The 19254-nt window shown below is 42.8% G+C and overlaps 2 protein-coding genes across 6 annotated transcripts in view; one reads left to right on the top strand and one right to left on the bottom strand.

Annotated features, from left to right (window-relative positions):
* Positions 1-19254, top strand: part of LOC135049921 (podocalyxin-like) — a 179964-nt gene that overhangs the window by 100520 nt on the left and 60190 nt on the right. For 3 of the 4 annotated variants that reach the window (XR_010241511.1, XM_063955936.1, XM_063955934.1), the window contains one exon: positions 15161-15251. The exons of the other annotated variant lie outside the window; for it this stretch is intronic. The gene's annotated coding sequence lies outside the window, so the exon portion shown is untranslated. The remainder of the gene's footprint in view (positions 1-15160; positions 15252-19254) is intronic. 4 annotated transcript variants of the gene reach the window in all.
* Positions 3990-19254, bottom strand: part of CRYBA1 (crystallin beta A1) — a 390148-nt gene continuing 374883 nt past the window's right edge. For both annotated transcript variants that reach the window (XM_063955933.1, XM_063955932.1), the window contains exons 2-6: positions 8870-8934; positions 7599-7717; positions 6666-6807; positions 4594-4736; positions 3990-4348 (exon numbers count right to left, since the gene is read on the bottom strand). In XM_063955933.1, the coding sequence (XP_063812003.1) occupies positions 4201-4348; positions 4594-4736; positions 6666-6807; positions 7599-7717; positions 8870-8914 (597 nt within the window). In that variant the 5' untranslated portion in view covers positions 8915-8934 and the 3' untranslated portion in view covers positions 3990-4200. The remainder of the gene's footprint in view (positions 4349-4593; positions 4737-6665; positions 6808-7598; positions 7718-8869; positions 8935-19254) is intronic.

Here is a 19254-nt window from a genome sequence, read left to right as displayed (position 1 = left end):
AGATAGCATTTCCTGCTGCAGTAAGGGGAAGACGGCATTTCCTGCTGCAGTAAGGGGAAGACAGCATTTCCTGCTGGAGTAAGTGGAGGATGGCAGTTCCAGCTGCAGTAAGGGGAGGATGGCATTTCCTGCTGCAGTAAGGGGAAGACAGCATTTCCTGCTGGAGTAAGTGGAGGATGGCAGTTCCTGCTGCAGTAAGGGGAGGATGGCATTTCCTGCTGCAGTAAGGGGAAGACAGCATTTCCTGCTGGAGTAAGCAGGGGATGGCATGCCCTGCTGGAGTAAGTGGAGGATGGCAGTCCCTGCTGCAGTAAGGGGAGGATGGCATTTCCTGGTGCAGTAAGGGGAGGATGGCATTTCCTGCTGCAGTAAGGGGAAGACAGCATTTCCTGCTGGAGTAAGTGGAGGATGGCATGCCCTGCTGGAGTAAGTGGAGGATGGCAGTTCCTGTTGCAGTAAGGGGAGGATGGCATTTCCTGCTGCAGTAAGGGGAAGACAGCATTTCCTGCTGCAGTAACGGGAGGATGGCATTTCCTGCTGCAGTAAGGGGAAGACAGCATTTCCTGCTGGAGTAAGCAGAGGATGGCATGCACTGCTGGAGTAAGTGGAGGATGGCAGTTCCTGCTGCAGTAAGGGGAGGATGGCATTTTCTGCTGCAGTAAGAGGAGGATGGCATTTCCTGCTGCAATAAAGGGAAGATAGCATTTCCTGCTGCAGGTAGGGGAGGATTGCATTTTCTGCTGCAGTAAGGGGAGGATGGCATTTTCTGCTGTAGTAAGGGGAGGATGGCATTTCCTGCTGCAGTAAGGGAGGTTGGCATTTCCTGTTGCAGTAATGGGAGGATGGCATTTCCTACTGCAGTAAGGAGAGGATGGCATTTCCTGCTGCAGTAAGGGGAAGATGGCATTTCCTGCTGGAGTAAGGGGAGGATAGCATTTCCTGCTGCAGTAAGGGGAAGATGGCATTTCCTGCTGCAGTAAGGGGAGGATGGCATTTCCAGCTGCAGTAAGGGGAAGATGGCATTTCCTGCTGCAGTAAGGGGAGGATGGCATTTCCTGCTGCAGTAAGGGGAGGATGGCATTTCCTGCTGCAGTAAGAGGAGAATGGCATTTCCTGCTGCAATAAAGGGAAGATAGCATTTCCTGCTGCAGTAAGGGGAGGATTGCATTTTCTGCTGCAGTAAGGGGAGGATGGCATTTTCTGCTGTAGTAAGGGGAGGATGGCATTTCCTGCTGCAGTAAGGGAGGTTGGCATTTCCTGTTGCAGTAATGGGAGGATGGCATTTCCTACTGCAGTAAGGAGAGGATGGCATTTCCTGCTGCAGTAAGGGGAAGATGGCATTTCCTGCTGGAGTAAGGGGAGGATAGCATTTCCTGCTGCAGTAAGGGGAAGATAGCATTTCCTGCTGCAGTAAGGGGAGGGTGGCATTTCCTGCTGTATTAAGGTGAAGAGAGCATTTCCTGCTGCAGTAAGGGGAGTATGGCATTTCCTGCTGCAGTAAGGGGAAGACATCATTTACTGCTGGAATAAGCAGAGGATGGCATGCCCTGCTGGAGTAAGTGGAGGATGGCAGTTCCTGCTGCAGTAGGGGGAGGATGGCATTTCCTGCTGCAGTAAGAGGAGGATGACATTTCCTGCTGCAATAAGGGGAAGATAGCATTTCCTGCTGCAGTAAGGGGAGGATTGCATTTTTTGCTGCAGTAAGGGGAGGATGGCATTTTCTGCTGTAGTAGGGGGAGGATGGCATTTCCTGCTGCAGTAAGGGAGGTTGGCATTTCCTGTTGCAGCAATGGGAGGATGGCATTTCCTACTGCAGTAATGAGAGGATGGCATTTCCTGCTGCAGTAAGGGGAAGGTGGCATTTCCTGCTGGAGTAAGGGAAGGATAGCATTTCCTGCTGCAGTAAGGGGGCGATGGCATTTCCTGCTGCAGTAAGGGGAGGATGGCATTTCCAGCTGCAGTAAGGGGAGGATGGCATTTCCTGCTGCAGTAAGGTGAAGACAGCATTTCCTGCTGCAGTAAGGGGAGGATGGCATTTCCTGCTGCAGTAAGGTGAAGACAGCATTTCCTGCTGCAGTAAGGGGAGGATGGCATTTCCTGCTGCAGTAACGTGAAGACAGCATTTCCTGCTGCAGTAAGGGGAGGATGGCATTTCCTGCTGCAGTAAGGGGAAGACAGCATTTCCTGCTGGAGTAAGCAGAGGATGGCATGCCCTGCTGGAGTAAGTGGAGGATGGCAGTTCCTGCTGCAGTAAGGGGAGGATGGCATTTCCTGCTGCAGTAAGAGGAGGATGGCATTTCCTGCTGCAGTAAGAGGAGGATGGCATTTCCTGCTGCAATAAAGGGAAGATAGCATTCCCTGCTGCAGTAAGGGGAGGATTGCATTTTCTGCTGCAGTAAGGGGAGGATGGCATTTTCTGCTGCAATAAAGGGAAGATAGCATTTCCTGCTGCAGTAAGGGGAGGATTGCATTTTCTGCTGCAGTAATGGGAGGATGGCATTTCCTGTTGCAGTAAGGGAGGTTGGCATTTCCTGTTGCAGTAATGGGAGGATGGCATTTCCTACTGCAGTAAGGAGAGGATGGCATTTCCTGCTGCAGTAAGGGGAAGATGGCATTTCCTGCTAGAGTAAGGGGAGGATAGCATTTCCTGCTGCAGTAAGGGGAATATGGCATTTCCTGCTGCAGTAAGGGGAGGGTGGCATTTCCTGCTGCAGTAAGGGGAAGAGAGCATTTCCTGCTGCAATAAGGGGAGTATGGCATTTCCTGCTGCAGTAAGGGGAAGACAGCATTTCCTGCTGGAGTAAGCAGAGGATGGCATGCCCTGCTGGAGTAAGTGGAGGATGGCAGTTCCTGCTGCAGTAGGGGGAAGATAGCATTTCCTACTGCAGTAAGGGGAGAATTGCATTTTTTGCTGCAGTAAGGGGAGGATGGCATTTTCTGCTGTAGTAGGGGGAGGATGGCATTTCCAGCTGCAGTAAGGGAGGTTGGCATTTCCTGTTGCAGTAATGGGAGGATGGCATTTCCTACTGCAGTAAGGAGAGGATGGCATTTCCTGCTGCAGTAAGGGGAAGATGGCATTTCCTGCTGCAGTAAGGGGAAGATGGCATTTCCTGCTGGAGTAAGGGGAGGATAGCATTTCCTGCTGCAATAAGGGGAAGATAGCATTTCCTGCTGCAGTAAGGGGAAGATGGCATTTCCTGCTGCAGTAAGGGGAGGATGGCATTTCCAGCTGCAGTAAGGGGAAGATGGCATTTCCTGCTGGAGTAAGGGGAGGATAGCATTTCCTGCTGCAGTAAGGGGAAGATGGCATTTCCTGCTGCAGTAAGGGGAGGATGGCATTTCCAGCTGCGGTAAGGGAGGTTGACATTTCCTGCTGCAGTATCGGGAGGATCGATTTTCTTGAGAATGAACAATTTATCTTAAAAGTAAGACAAATTACTGTTACCTGATACTTTCTTGTTATTGTGTATTACTGGTAAATTCATTTCCTGGGAAATGTTTGTACATTCACACTTTCATAGTAATAAGACCTAGCCTGCTATCAGATAAACTACAGTATAACACCATCACACGCATCTTGTCCAGAGATGGAGTAGCCCATAGGGGTACAGGGGAAACCCCTGGAGGAGCCTGCTACCTAAAGGTCCACCTTCTCGTCTAGGGATCAAGTTCTAGTCTGTGCACTTGAATTATACATTATACTGTACATATGTTACATTATACTGCACAAGATTATGGTGTATCTTCTACAGTGCATAAATCTGGTAAATTATCATGCATGGAATATATTTATCCTAATGGTTAGCCAAGTCTCTGTGTTGGGTGGCCACACCCACTTTGGTGACTGGCCACACACCACCTGGAGTCTGGCCACACCCCTAAGCATGGGCCCCTGCCCCTGCATTCCACCGGTGGACCTTTTATGCCCCAGTCTGAAACTGATCTTGTCTCTAAAGAGTTTTTGCATGAAATAAAACAGTAAAGCAATGTTGCGGTTTTTTTTCTGAATTACATTTATTTCTCATTTTCGCAGTTGGTACAATTAAGAAGTCATTTTCCCAACATGCATACACAGTACAATAAAAGGATTCTGTTTCCTATAGATTAGCATTAAAAGAGATTGGTAGCACCACAGAGAGCCTGTGAACAGTGACCTCTCGCTAACACGGCAGTGGTAGGTGACAGGAGCTTCTAGGCCCTTTATTGCTGGATGCGTCGGATAGACTGGATCTGGAAGGTCTGGGCATGAGAGCCCCACTCTCTCCAGTGCTTGTATTCGCCTCCATGGTGGTCACATTCCAAGATGTATTGGTATCCACGGTAACCAGGGTACTGGTAGCAGACCCAGCTGTAAGAGAAAGCCAGTCATAAGGATATGAAATGGGCATTGTACACACCTCACAAATCTGAAGGTGATTTATATTCCATTAGGAATTATTTTCAAAATAGATGTGAGAAGGTCCTATTAATTAAGTAAGTACATACAGTATGGAAGAGACTGATTGGGTGAGTTCAATAAGTGTTATTTGAATTTGTCAAATGTATTATCTACTGAGTCTTGGCATAGGGCATCTTACAGTACCAAATACTTACGAGCCACACTGAACTTTCATGGATCCAACCTCGTTGTTGCCCCAGCCCATGGCTTGCAGAGAGGGGTAATCGTCACATATCTCCCACTGGCGACCAATGAAGTTCTCTTTCTCAAAGATAGTCAGCTTGGATTCCTTATGGTTCTGCAAGGAGGGGGGTGGGGGGCAGATTAATTTTGCCAGTCACATAATAGCAATCCATAAAAAAATTAAGAACATGATTGCAAACTTAAAATCTTTACCAAATTCTGAAATGATTCGATTCCATTTATTTCTCCTGAACAGGACTATAACTAGGTCTGTACAAGAGGGGCAGACGCACAGGGCACAAAGCTAAAGAGCGCGCAGGAAATTAACATTTCAGGTTAATTTGAAGATAATAGAGGGTTTCAAACATTCCCTTTCCCCAGGAGGTAATATTTCTAGTTACAGGACCGATCCTGAGGGTAAGGTATATTATGGAGCCATGGTGATCAACAGAAGGGAAATAATGTAGATATGTATATATAATATAGTATTTTGGTATTAATGTCAGCTGGCAAACAAAAAAAATTAAATACACAAAAGCGCAAATATCAGTAACAAATACTTGAAACAATAATCACCGTATAAGTGTTGGATCAAGGTGAATGAACCTCTTGGCAATGGTCACAGGGCTAGTATGATATAAATGTTAGTTGCGTGTTTCCACAGTCTCCATAGGTTCCACTCATAGGGAACATATATCGCATATACATATGGAAAAAGAAAAGGATAACAATAGTGCACACCTTTTATATGCAGGTATAAAAAAAAATGTAATACAAATGCACTCACAAACATAAAAGGATTAGCAGCATGTGCTTCTGAGGAAGGATCCATGCTGATCCGAAACGCGTTAAGCTAATGGTGGCGCTGTTTGCATAGGACTGGTTGTGGACTAGAATATTGCTGACGGTGATCGTGCATGAGAAGGGTCATCCAGGACCCTAATATCCGTGCTGGGAGACCTGACCGTTGAGTATTTCCACTCTGTAATAGAGCATCCTATTTGTTACATGCTGCTAATCCTTTTATGTTTGTGAGTGCATTTGTATTAAATTCTTTTATACCTCCATATAAAAGGTGTGCACTATTGTTATCCTTTTCTTTCTCCATATGTATATGTGATATATGTTCCCTATGAGTGGAACCTATGGAGACTGTGGAAACACGCTACTAACATTTATATCATACTAACCCTGTGACCATTGCCAAGAGGTCCATTCACCTTGATCCAACACTTATAAGGTGATTATTGTTTCAAGTATTTGTTACTGATAATTGCGCTTTTGTGTATTTAATTTTTTTTGTTTGCCATATGTTCTTTGAGAGTCTCTGTGAAACTCTCTCTAAGTACAGAGCTGCATATAATATCAGGTGGTAGCGCAAAGGTGCAAAGAAAACTTTTTCCCAAAAAATGTATGTCAGCTGGGTGTATCGGTCAGTGGGAACACACCTGATTATGTTGTTCTTATGTAGGTGTATATAGCCTGGATGTTTTTTGTTGGTGATTATAGCGTAAAAGCACAGTCATTTAAAACAGAAAGGGAACTGAAACATTTGTTATAAAGAAGAAAAAGTACCAGAAATGTTTGTATTGAAAACCAATTTCTAATGATGGCAGATTCTGAGAATAAAGAGTACAGTGAGCATTAAGTTGCAGATGTACTTCCTAACAACCATGGGGGTAATTCTGAGTTGATCGCAGCAGGAACTTTGTTAGCAGTTGGGCAAAACCATGTGCACTACAGGGGAGGCAGATGTAATATGTGCAGAGAGAGTTAGATTTGGGTGGGGTGTGTTCAATCTGAAATCTAAATTGCAGTGTAAAAATAAAGCAGCCAGTATTTACCCTGCACAGAAACAATGTAACCCACCCAAATCTAACTCTCTCTGCACATGTTACATCTGCCTCCCCTGCAGTGCAACATGGTTTTGTCCAACTGCTAACAAAGTTCCTGCTGCGATCAACTCAGAATTACCCCCCATATTCTTCCAGACCTTCTCACCCACTCTCACCAGCAGAGCACACCTTCCCTTTTGCACACTCACAGCAGAACAGATTGGGCGGAAAGACATCAGACGTTCAATGTGATAGGCATTGCTCCCACTCCAGGCATCCCAGCGAGGATACTCTCCTCTTTCCAGGACAAACTGCTGACCACAGAAGCTTGTGTGCTCAAATCCAATCCAGCTGCATAGACACAAACAATGTAATCAGCAAAGCGTGTAATGAGGATGGGAAATGATGATTGCTAACCCCAAAGGATATGAATCCACCATACAAGATGATACTAGGGGCTGTTTTCTGCTCATCAGCTGCATTCTAATTGTCAAAATGAATTCTGTAGAATGTAATTAGAATGGCATAATGTGCCACAGACAGGTGTGGAGACTTAATGCGCAGTACCAAATGCTTTCCTACAATTTAACTAAACATCACAACTATTTCGCTGTCGCTCAGATTTAAAGTACAAGTTATTTAGGCATGAGTTATTTTCATTTACTTTTTTCATACCATGGAATGTGAACAAAACAGTAGCGTTAATAGGCTTCAAAAACAAGGTTTGTACTCTTTGATGTCACTGTTTTGTTAAAGTTTTAGATAATTTAAATGACAATAGCCTGCTTAGTTTTGCACAATGATATTTCATTTAGGGGGAGAAGTACTAGGCAGTGATAAGAGTGGAGAAGTGAGCCAGTGGAGAAGTTGCCCATGGCAACCAATCAGCTGATCTGTATACCTTTATAGTATGCAAATTCTAAATGTTACTTCAATGCTGATTGGTTGCCATGGGCAACTTCTCCACTCGCTCACTTCTCCACTCTTATCACTGTTTAAGAGTGGATTAGTGAGCTGATATCAGATCATTTCTGAACCCCAATCTGCACCTGTTCAGCACCAATGTATCATTAGAAGTAATTTGAGTGACCCTTGATTACCAGGGGTTGCCGTCTGACCAGTTCACAATGAGCTATACTTACGCGCCGCACTCGATCTTAAGAGATCTTATGTTGTCAAAGCCACAATCCATGATGTTTGCACACGAGGAGCTGAACTCCATTCTCTTTCCTTGGAAGTTCTCTTGGTCATACACAGTAATCTGGATGGAAATGATACTGATGTCATATTTGCAGAGTGTAAGTTTGATGTCAGTGGAAATGTTTTTCTTTGTACCGATTTCAGGGCCAGATTTACATACAGATTGCCTCCAGAAGGAGAGATTGTCATTGGATGCAAACATAAAATAGTTGGGGCAATATTAACCAATGAGTGAGTGTGATGAATTGGATACACTTTCTAGATCCAGTCCTATGTGGGTGTAGTTACGGTATAATTAGTGTCCTTTGTGGCATGGAGGTGTCCTGCTAGTGAGCTATGTTATGGGAAAACTGCATAAAATGTAAATATGTGATTTGTGAATACTGTGCCTTGCTGATACTATGTTGTTCTTTCCTACATAAATCAAATGCAGATAAGAATGATGAATGATTGTTTTGTTTTGCTGGTGTCATGGTTTCTTGCTCTGGATGCCAAACAAAAGAAACTATTTCGAGCCACTGGCAAAATATATAAACACAAGTAGCTCTTTTTAGCCAACTTTGATAATACTCTTCTGCATATTGGCCCTCATTCCGAGTCGTTCGCTCGTTCTTTTTTTTCGCATCGCAGTGAAAATCAGCTTAGAGCGCATGCGCAATGTTCGCACTGCGACTGCGCTAAGTAATTCTGCTATGAAGAAAGTATTTTTACTCGCGGCTTTTTGTTCGCACCGGCGAACGTAGTGTGATTGACAGGAAATGGGTGTTACTGGGCGGAAACACGGCGTTTTATGGGCGTGTGGCTGAAAACGCTACCGTTTCCGGAAAAAACGCAGGAGTGGCCGGAGAAACGGGGGAGTGTCTGGGCGAACGCTGGGAGTGTTTGTGACGTCAAACCAGGAACGACAAGCACTGAACTGATCTCACAGGCAGAGTAAGTCTGGAGCTACTCTAAAACTGCTAAGTTTTTTTTGTTCGCAATATTGCGTAAACTTCGTTCGCACTTTTAAGATGCTAAGATACACTCCCAGTAGGCGTAGACTAAGCGTGTGTAACTCTGCTAAATTCGCCTTGCGACCGATCAACTCGGAATGAGGGCCATAATGTCTTCACTGGTCATCTGCAGGATAAATCATTATAGGATTTCAATCATAATTAACTTTGCTATAGTTGTGTTGTCTCGCTACCCAGTTGTATATGCGATCATCAGATACCTTCCAGGGTCCAAGAGGAACAGGGAGAGGGTTTGTCTGGGCCATTTTTTCAGAGGTGATATCTTCTACAAGAAAAATAATATATAGATGTCATATTTCCAAGCCTTACAAACTGGGCCGGTGAAAGGTCTCTCTGCACCCTAGGGAGGCAAAGCTTCAGCTTAGAACCCCCTAACCTGCAATAATTAACCTTACCCCTTAGCTTAACCCTAACCCTCCCCGGCATATTAACATTCAGGATGCCAACTGTTGGGATTCTGGCGTTGGCATTCTGACAGGTGTTGGGATTCCAGCGCCGGTATTCTGAACACCAGCATTCAGCCTGCCAGGAAACCAACTACATCCCTTTAATTGTATGGGTATATATATATATATATATATATATATATATATATATACATACATATATATACACACAGACATACATATATTTGTATGCTCCTTATTGTGTTCCATCCCCCATCTGTAAGTTTATTACTGACCCGTATAAAGAGACATCCTTCAGTTTTTTGCTAGATGAATTCAGTGGTGCCCTCCAGTGGCCGGCGCTCCTAACTGCCACCTAAAGCTGCCTAATGGTAGAGCCGCCTCTGCTTATAAAATGCAAACGGTGGTATCCTGTGATACTCCAGTGGCTGGTAACTTTAACTCTCAGCATGCTGACAGCCAGTATATTAAATTGTAATTCAACTGTAGCTGGATAAATCTATGTTGCTGTGAAATGCAGAATACAATACATAGTTGCAATACTCAGTTGCAATATCCCGGGCTAACACCTATAGTCATTTTTCTGTGTCTTTTTAACCTTAAAGTTTGTAGGTAACAAGCAAAATAACTAGCGTTATGTTCTAAATGACCTATTTCCATATATATATATATATATATATATATATAAATAGATAGATATATAGATGCACTTTGGACTTTGTAAGGTAAGTAATAATAACTAACTTTAATAATAACTTAACTTAATAATAAATAATAATAACTTAACTAAACATCTGTTTTAAATAGTTAAGTAAAAAAGCATAAAATTCATGAAATTAACCAATACGAATCTAACTTATCAGAAAAAAAGCTCAGAATTTGAAAGGTGGCCATATTTATTATGAAGTAGAGTTTTATGGGGTTTTTTTTTTTTTTAAATATAGCCACTTGACAGTAGCTGGCCATAGTACTTTATAATATCCCTCCAACACCTTTGTCCTCCATAAAAATGTCCATTCAGGATAATCTTGTGCCTATGTGTTCGGCCTTCCAAGACCTTTTGCAAAAAATAAATCCAAGAAGTATTCTTGCACTGAGCCCCCATTATGCCATTCTCAGCCAGTCACTTATTATGTAGCAACAGTCAATTGATAAAACATATCCCTAATCTAAAATGGAGCCACTGCTAGATTGTCCTCCATAAAATGAGTCCTAGAATTGAATACCTGTTTCAGACATGCACTCACCTCGCTCAGTCTGAACTCTGGGGATCTCCATCTGGCACTTGCCTATTTTAACTGTCGCAAACACAGGGTTTATATAGGGAGCTGAGCCACAGGTCTTAATGCCAGCTTTTCCCCCAGTGTCAGCATAATACAGGCTGTTCTATTGTCCCCTGCTGATCCCAGCCCTCTTGTCTCACTCTCTTTGCCCAGCACTATGTACATTGCTATCTGCATGAATGAGCCTACTGCTCATGACTTCAATACTGTGTCCAAGACCTGCGGCCTGTTTTATACAGAGACTATGTATAACATTTTTGTATTTTTACGATTCCATTTACTGTTTTACCTATGCTATTTTATATCTCTGTAGATCTACCCACTGTAGCATTATAAGAACTTTACTAGGGCTTTTGGTTTAAACATGGGTGATAGCTTGCTTCCTGTTACTTTTAAACATATAAAAATATTACTATATACATAATTACAGATATATCATGGAACCAGATATACAGTATTATCTTATATATTGCTGTATAAAAAATGACTATTTTCCAATTATAAGTTGAACATATAATGAACATATCACCATGATTCCTATAAACTGGCAAAAATTCTAAAGCATAATAAGCATCTAAATCATACTTGACTTGTAACAGTGATACATATAATATGTTCAGAGTAGTCTCTGTATTAGTAGCAGTCTGACACTTTAGAAAGACAACTGTTGTTGGCAGGGCTGCTATCAGGAATTGTGGGGCCCGGGACTGACAAAATAGACAGGGCCCCCCCACCAAAATATCTTTTGCTACACCGCTCTACCCCTATGTGATGTCACACATCACAACATTACATATGGGTGGAGCATTGCGGACCTGCAAGAATGATTCACAGAGAGCTGATGCACAGGAAAGGCTTGTTTTAAGTCCTCCCTGTGCATCAACCCACTGTTATTGCGCAGCCGGTGCAGCTCTCCATGTACTGGCGGTAGGAGCCAGGTGTGGACCCCCTCTCTATAAGGGCCCAGGACTCCTGTCCCTGCAGTCCCCCTCTGATGGCTGCCCTGGTTGTTGGTGCTTATTACCATAAGAAATCATTGTGAATCTAACAAAATTGATTCCTCATTTTCTGCATCCTACAAAAGAATTCTTAAAACAACATTACATTGCAGCAGGGGCATAGCCAGAACTTTTTGGGCACCATAGCAACATTTTGAAGAGTCTCCTGTCCCAATGTTTCTAGAGAAACACCTCTCCACAGCAGTTGTTTATATTATGCCCCATAGTAGTGCCCTAGTTCATTTTCTGAATCATAGTAGTTTCCTAGTTCACATTATGTCACATTGTTGGGCTGCCAATACACATGATGCAACACAGTACCCCAAATTCACATTATGACATACAGTGTCCCCAGCTAATATTGTGTCAAAGTACAGTTCCCCAGTTTATATTATGTCTCAATATAGTGTCTCCACTACATATTGTGCCACATTACAGTGGCCCCAGTTCATATTATGTAACATTATAATGCCCTCCAATTTATGCCACATTACATTGTGCAAGTCTAGGGACATACCTATATTACAGACACAAGGCAAATGTTTGTAAGGGCCCCTATGTACCGCCCTATGGTAAAAAATGTAAATGACACATGTAACTTAGACAGAGAAGGTGGGCACCACAGCAGCTGCACTCCCTGTACCTCATGATAGCTATGCCTCTGGAGAAATGGAGACCTTGGCCGACCCTTTCCTACCCCCAAATGGCATCAGACTGTCAATCACTTACAGTCTGATGACTTTCGGGTCCTGCATATGCGCAAAGTAACAAAAATCAGTATAATTAGTCTCTGGAAAATAGTCTAGTTTGAGACTTTTGCTGCAAATTGCATTTGTATTGTGACTTAATGCTGCAAAGTAATTCAGACGGGACACTGATAGAGCTTTGGTTTTCGTGTTGTTTAATTATTAGTAAGAGGCCATGGAATAATCATCCAGATTTGAATGAATGGCAGGTAACAATGTCTTCAGATGGACATTAAACATCAGAACATTGTCAGCAAAGATACAAATTTTATGTTGCACATCCTGGACCAAAGTACCACTAATAGGGGTAAAGACATGGATCCCTACCACCAGAAGTTCCATGGTAAGAGCAAAGATGAGAGAGGATAAATCCCTGTCTAGTGCCATTATTGCAAGCCTGGATGACAGTAATATATTGCAAAAAAAAAACCTCTTTACCCAGAGGAGGAATGCAGAACCAAGAAAACAACTAGAAAATCACCAGCCCCCTTATACCAAACCTCAGTAGAACAGCATTCATATAACTCCAGTACAGATGGTCAAAGGTGAAAAAAAAAGCAGGTCCCTCCCCCCAGACTTCTGCTCTGTTATTCCCAAAGCCTGACTAATATTGTCCATGGCTTATTTCTCCACCACAAATACACCTGATCTGAACGGGATCAGAAGAGGGACAGCCTATTGGCAATCATTTCAGCGTACAACTTAATATCGTTGTCGGAACAATAATTCTGAGGAAGTACCAGTCCAGGGCTCTCAGCAAGTAGAGTAGAAGTTGATGCACACAGGAAATAAGAAAATGGGGTACCCACTGTATGAGAATACCCACAGGCAGGTGAGAGCTACTGGAATCCAAACAGTCCAGCACAATGCACAGAGGGTTCTTTACTTTGCAACAACCAAGAACCTCTCTTCCCAACTTGTTTAAAATCGTGGATTAATATTGCTGCTGGTTTGACTAAAATTTGCATAACCAAATCGTTCTCTTTAATCTATCCAATGCAGAAGCCCAAAACATTACTACACAATTCAATATATCTGAAGAAAAAGGTATAATATTTTAGTATCTACATCAACAACTTCTATGAGTCCCTATGCCAGGAATACATTCTGAGTCTCTTCTCTAGAATCAAATCAGAGAATTTAACCTGGCAAGATAATTGCAGTGATATTTTCCCACAAACTCCTTTATTACATTTAAACCCTTTTATCTGGGCTCTGATCCTTCCAGAAATTCCTGTTGAGTTTTATCTGGAACAACAAGTCCCCAAAATCAAATTGTATTTTCTTAATAAACATTAATTGAGGAGGATGCGTTCTTGACTGATAAATCTATATCTGTAATGGTCCTATCAGGGATAGTATTATCCTTTTAGTTATCAGTCCCTTTCTCTAACCATTGGTGTAATGGAGCCTTACATTGAGACAATAATGGAGAAGGGAAGGTATAATAATAGAAGGCGGAATGCGTTGAACTTAGTGGCATATTTAAGAAGGAGTGGCTGCAGCAATTCTCCAATATCTCCCACTGTCTATCCATTCCGACCGTTTCTATGGGGGCTGCTAAACTGTCAGACTTACCAATCTCTGCAATGCAAAGCATTCTGGGGCGTGGCACTGACCACTAATGTAATCTGAAGATGATATAAGCCCATAGTGGCCTATGAGCTACCATATCACAGGCTCTCCATCTGCCCCCAATGACACAGGTCGACAGATGCACATGTGCAGTACCGGAATTCAGGACCCAGTCAGCACATCCATTACCAAAATCTCTTTTGACAGATATATCACATTGTTCCAAAAAGAGGACAATTTCATGCACTCCCACCGCATATGAATGACTGAGCCGGCAGGAGTGCATCTGCAACAGGATGCAGAAACAAACCAATGACATTTCTGGACATGACCAGAGTCCTACACCAACGGGAAAGCAATATGAAAGGTGACTGAATAACTGAAACTTTTGGGAGAGCAGGCATGGACGAGCTGGAACACTTTGCACCAGTCAGTGTCACCCAACCCAAGCTCCCGTTTCCAGAGTTCTACAAATCGTGGGAATGAAGCATATGTCACTTTCAGAAGCAATTTCTATATGATAGAAATTGTGTGTTTCAGAGGGGCTTGTCCTATGCAAAACTGTTCAAAGGGAGGAAGCCTCTCTGGAAATGCCTTAGCTTGTCTGCGTACATTAGGAAATGTCTAATCTGACGGTACGACGAGTGGTGTTGAGATGATAGTGAAAATTGAGTTTGAATTTCTTAAAAAGTGGGAACCCTAACCCCTTCCCTCTGTGCTAACTGACCAACACATCAAAGCCCCACACATGTCCAAGCCTCTAATGCATGTGGATACAATCCAGGGTGCGGGTGGGGGAAGTTATTATGAATTTTAGATACATTTCTGGGGATGCTGTGTGAAGCGAGCCCCTTTCTGATAGCACTCCTGTGCACCATAAATCTGTATTTTAATGACCAGGTTGTTCTTCCAGCATACGTATCTGCTAAGCCTTTAAAAAAAGATTTGGGGGCATATTTAATAACGAATGATGTTCTTTTTGTCATTTGTTACTTATTTTCAATGGTGCTCCAACCCATCAGCTCCTAACTGTCATTTTCCAAACACGTAACAGTTAGGAGTTGATGGGTTGGAGCACCATTTAAGATTAGTAACAAGTGATAACAAGAATATTACTCATTATTAAATATACCCCTTGATTTCATATGTTTCCCCAGTATTACAAGACTTTAAAGTTACTGCTTTATTGTCAGGAAAAAACAGGTAGTACATCCTCCCTTGAAATTCTCATGTGTTGTCTGTTATCATTGATTTTAATTTTTAGTTAGATTTTTAACAACCATAAGATTGAGAGTTCGAAGCTTCTTTTCTTTCTGTTTTTATTGGTTTATAGCACCTAATTTATAATTTTTTGCATATTTGGTGGACATGCCCCAAGATTTCTACCTGATGGAACAGAGTCTGGGCCCTCTTCTCATTGCTCCTTCTATGCCCTGTACAAAAAGAACTCATATTCTTTCCTTCTATGCCATCCACTTCAAGGTGCCGAGAACCGTTCAACCAAATTGGCCTCCCACATTCTTGCCACTGACTAAGAAGCAGGAAGCAGAGAGACTGGATCCAGAAAGCTTTGGTGCATATTTTCACTTTACTGGTACACTCCTTCCTGGCTGTGTGAATGATCAAGTATACAAATCTCTTGTTGTTGTATTTATTCTCAGTTGCTATCCCTGATGAGCTAGACTATTGGACAATGATATTGTTGTCCAGGCAGTCTTGAGCCAGTAGATGGCTTTCCTTCTGAAATCAGATGGATCTCTGGGTACGCTACACTCTCGGGATCCGACCTCTAGGTTGACAGTAACTAGGTATACACTATCTAGGTTGACCACTATTGGTCGACAGTAACTAGGTCGACAGGGTTTCTAGGTCGACAGGGTCTCTAGGTCGAGATGTTCTAGGTCGACAGGTCAGGTCAACATGAGTTTTTCATTATTTTTTTATTTTTTTGAACCTTTTCATACTTAACGATCCACATGGACTACAATTGTAAATGGTAACCTTGCCCGAAGCATGGTGAGCGAAGCAAGCCATGCGAGGGGACACAGGGCACTAATTGGGGTTCCCGGTCACTCTATGAAGAAAACAACACCGAATTTTTTTTTTAAAAAAGTCGACCTTTTGACCTGTCGACCTAGACCATGTCAACCTAAAGAACCTGTCGACCTAGACACCCTGTCGACCTAGTTACTGTTGACCAATAGTAGTAGACCTTGACACTGTCGACCTAGTTACTATCTACTTTCCATACCACATCCACACTCTCTTCCCCAAAACAGACTCTCAAAATTACAATCCATTTTCAATGCAGCTGCGAAGATTAACCTCCTCGCTGAACGTTCACCATCTGCAGCTGCGATCGGTCAGTACCACCACTGGTTATCTCTTTTCTGCCGTATTCAATATATATATATATATATATATATATATATATACACTGCTCAAAAAAATAAAGGGAACACTTAAACAACACATCCTAGATCTGAATGAATGAAATATTCTTATTAAATACTTTGTTCTTTACATAGTTGAATGTGCTGACAACAAAATCACACAAAAATTATCAATGGAAATCAAATTCATTAACCCATGGAGGTCTGGATTTGGAGTCACACTCAAAATTAAAGTGGACAAACACACTACAGGCTGATCCAACTTTGATGTAATGTTCTTAAAACAAGTCAAAATGAGGCTCAGTAGTGTCTGTGGCCTCCTTGTGCCTGTATGACCTCCCTACAACGCCTGGGCATGCTCCTGATGAGGTGGCGGATGGTCTCCTGAGGGATCTCCTCCCAGACCTGGACTAAAGCAGCCACCAACTCCTGGACAGTCTGTGGTGCAACGTGGCATTGGTGGATGGAGCGAGACATGATGTCCCAGATGTGCTCAATTGGATTCAGGTCTGGGGAACGGGCTGGCCAGTCCATAGCATCAATGCCTTTGTCTTGCAGGAACTGCTGACACATTCCAGCCACATGAGGTCTAGCATTGTCTTGCATTAGGAGGAACCCAGGGCCAACCACACCAGCATATGGTCTCACAAGGGGTCTGAGGATCTTATCTCAGTACCTAATGGCAGTCAGGCTACCTCTGGCGAGCACATGGAGGGCTGTGCGGCCCCCCAAAGAAATGCCACCCCACACCATTACTGACCCACTGCCAAACCGGTCATGCTGGAGGATGTTGCAGGCAGCAGAACGTTCTCCTTGGCGTCTCCAGACTCTGTCACGTCTGTCACATGTGCTAAGTGAGAACCTGCTTTCATCTGTGAAGAGCACAGGGCGCCAGTGGCGAATTTGCCAATCTTGGTGTTCTCTGGCAAATGCCAAACGTCCTGCACGGTGTTGGGCTGTAAGCACAACCCCCACCTGTGGGCGTCGGGCCCTCATACCACCCTTATGGAGTCTGTTTCTGATTGTTTGAGTAGACACATGCACATTTGTGGCTTGCTGGAGGTAATTTTGCAGGGCTCTGGCAGTGCTCCTCCTGTTCCTCTTTGCACAAAGGCGGAGGTAGTGGTCCAGCTGCTGGGTTGTTGCCCTCCTACGGCCTCCTCCACGTCTCCTGATGTACTGGCCTGTCTCCTGGTAGCGCCTCCATGCTCTGGACACTACGCTGACAGACACAGCAAACCTTCTTGCCACAGCTCGCATTGATGTGCCATCCTGGATGAGCTGCACTACATGAGCCACTTGTGTGGGTTGTAGGGAGGTCATACAGGCACGTGGAGGACACACACACTACTGAGCCTCATTTTGACTTGTTTTAAGGACATTACATCAAAGTTGGATCAGCCTGTAGTGTGTTTTTCCACTTTAATTTTGAGGGTGACTCCAAATCCAGACCTCCATGTGTTAATAAATTTGATTTCCATTGATATTTTTTGTGTGATTTTGTTGTCAGCACATTCAACTATGTAAAGAACAAAGTATTTAATAAGAATATTTCATTCATTCAGATCTAGGATGTGTTATTTTAGTGTTCCCTTTATTTTTTTGAGCAGTGTATATACATATTTATTAAATCATTTTATACATAAGTCTATTAACCAAACTACACCTTAGTCCTCAGGGGCCCCGGTGCAATGCACCAGCTGCACCAATGGTAGTTCACCTCTATACAGTACACACATAACTTCAAATATTTTTTATTTTTTTAATTTCACATCTTCCGGACCCTAGACCAACATTTTTGTGTGACTAGATTATACAGCCCAACAAGAACAATTAACTAAAGGGTTACTCTTAGGCGCTTATAAGGGTGTTTTTCTATGAGCTGCTCCTAAAATAAGGAATAGTCAATTCCTATCAAGCACAGACATGTAAATAGACAAAGGTGGCAGCTCTTGAATACTTATAAATCAATTCATTAATATGATGGATTGTCTGGATAAAAAACTTTACAGATTTCAATATATAATTTTAAAATTCACATTCAAACAATCAATTCATATACACCCACACAGCATATATAATAATCACATATACTAGTGCTTGTTCCTATAAAAAATCTGGACTGCGGCTAGGAAGAAAATGCAGTTCAATAACCTCTAAAGTATAGGGCACAGTTCAACAGGGATGGTAGTTTACCACAATAATAACCATTTGAGGAAGAATCGTGTGCTTATGTCCACAGTTCCAAAAAGGAATGAGTCATCACTAGGGCCGGATGCAGTGAAGTCCGAGATGGCTGGAAGGTAGGGGTTCCTGGCCAACTGCTGACTTTTCTAAGTTAAAGCAGCAATAATTTACAAGGCATAGTTTTGCCTTGTAAATGATTGCCAATTTAAAAAAATTTCCAAGTTCAGCCGGGAACCCGCACCTCCGGCCAACTCAGACATCATTACATCCAGTCCCTGGTATACGATGTCCTGAGGGTTTTCCGGCCACAAGCAATGGAGGTTGTGCAGGTTCCTTGATGGTAGGCCTCTTGAATAAGGTCCAGACATTTTTCCAATCACTAGGTGCTATCATTCAATGCTGGTCAGTGGGTGGGAGTAAATCACTGGCGCGTTTCGCTGTATTATTACAGCTTTTTCAAAGGTGACATACTGTATTAACCTGGAGAAGGGATAAAGAAGTGATAAAGCAGTGATAAGCCTAAGGTGATAACGCACCAGCCAATCATTACGAATTTGAAAAATGACAGGAACTGGCTGGTTGGTGCGATATCACCTTGCACTTATACCTGCTTTATCATTTCTTTATCCCTTCTCCAGGTTAATACATCTGCCCCACTGTGTGGCCTAACCAAGGTTATTAACCCTTCTATATGAGAAATCAGTTAACACTCAATCAACATATGTCCCAGACATTATTTAAATAATCACTTAAAAAATTAAATTAAACATCCTAGTAAAACATGGAAGCAGACTTACTGTATAATATGTTAAACCACATTTTATGCAGAAAAGAGGGTTGTAACAAGTAGAAAAAGATAAATAATAATACAGGTAATATAATTGTGTACAAAGAGCGGACTTTCGGTCTCTCGAATGCAGACCCAGCTTACTTGACTTCTGGTCTGCGAGCCGCAATCTCATTCAGATGTATAAACTGGACTTAAGTCTTTGGAGC

Source organism: Pseudophryne corroboree, chromosome 2 (genome assembly GCF_028390025.1).
Source record: "Pseudophryne corroboree isolate aPseCor3 chromosome 2, aPseCor3.hap2, whole genome shotgun sequence".
Lineage (NCBI taxonomy): Eukaryota > Metazoa > Chordata > Amphibia > Anura > Myobatrachidae > Pseudophryne > Pseudophryne corroboree.
The sequence above is the reverse complement of the archived record's forward strand: the minus strand, read 5'-3'. Positions and strand labels throughout refer to the sequence as shown.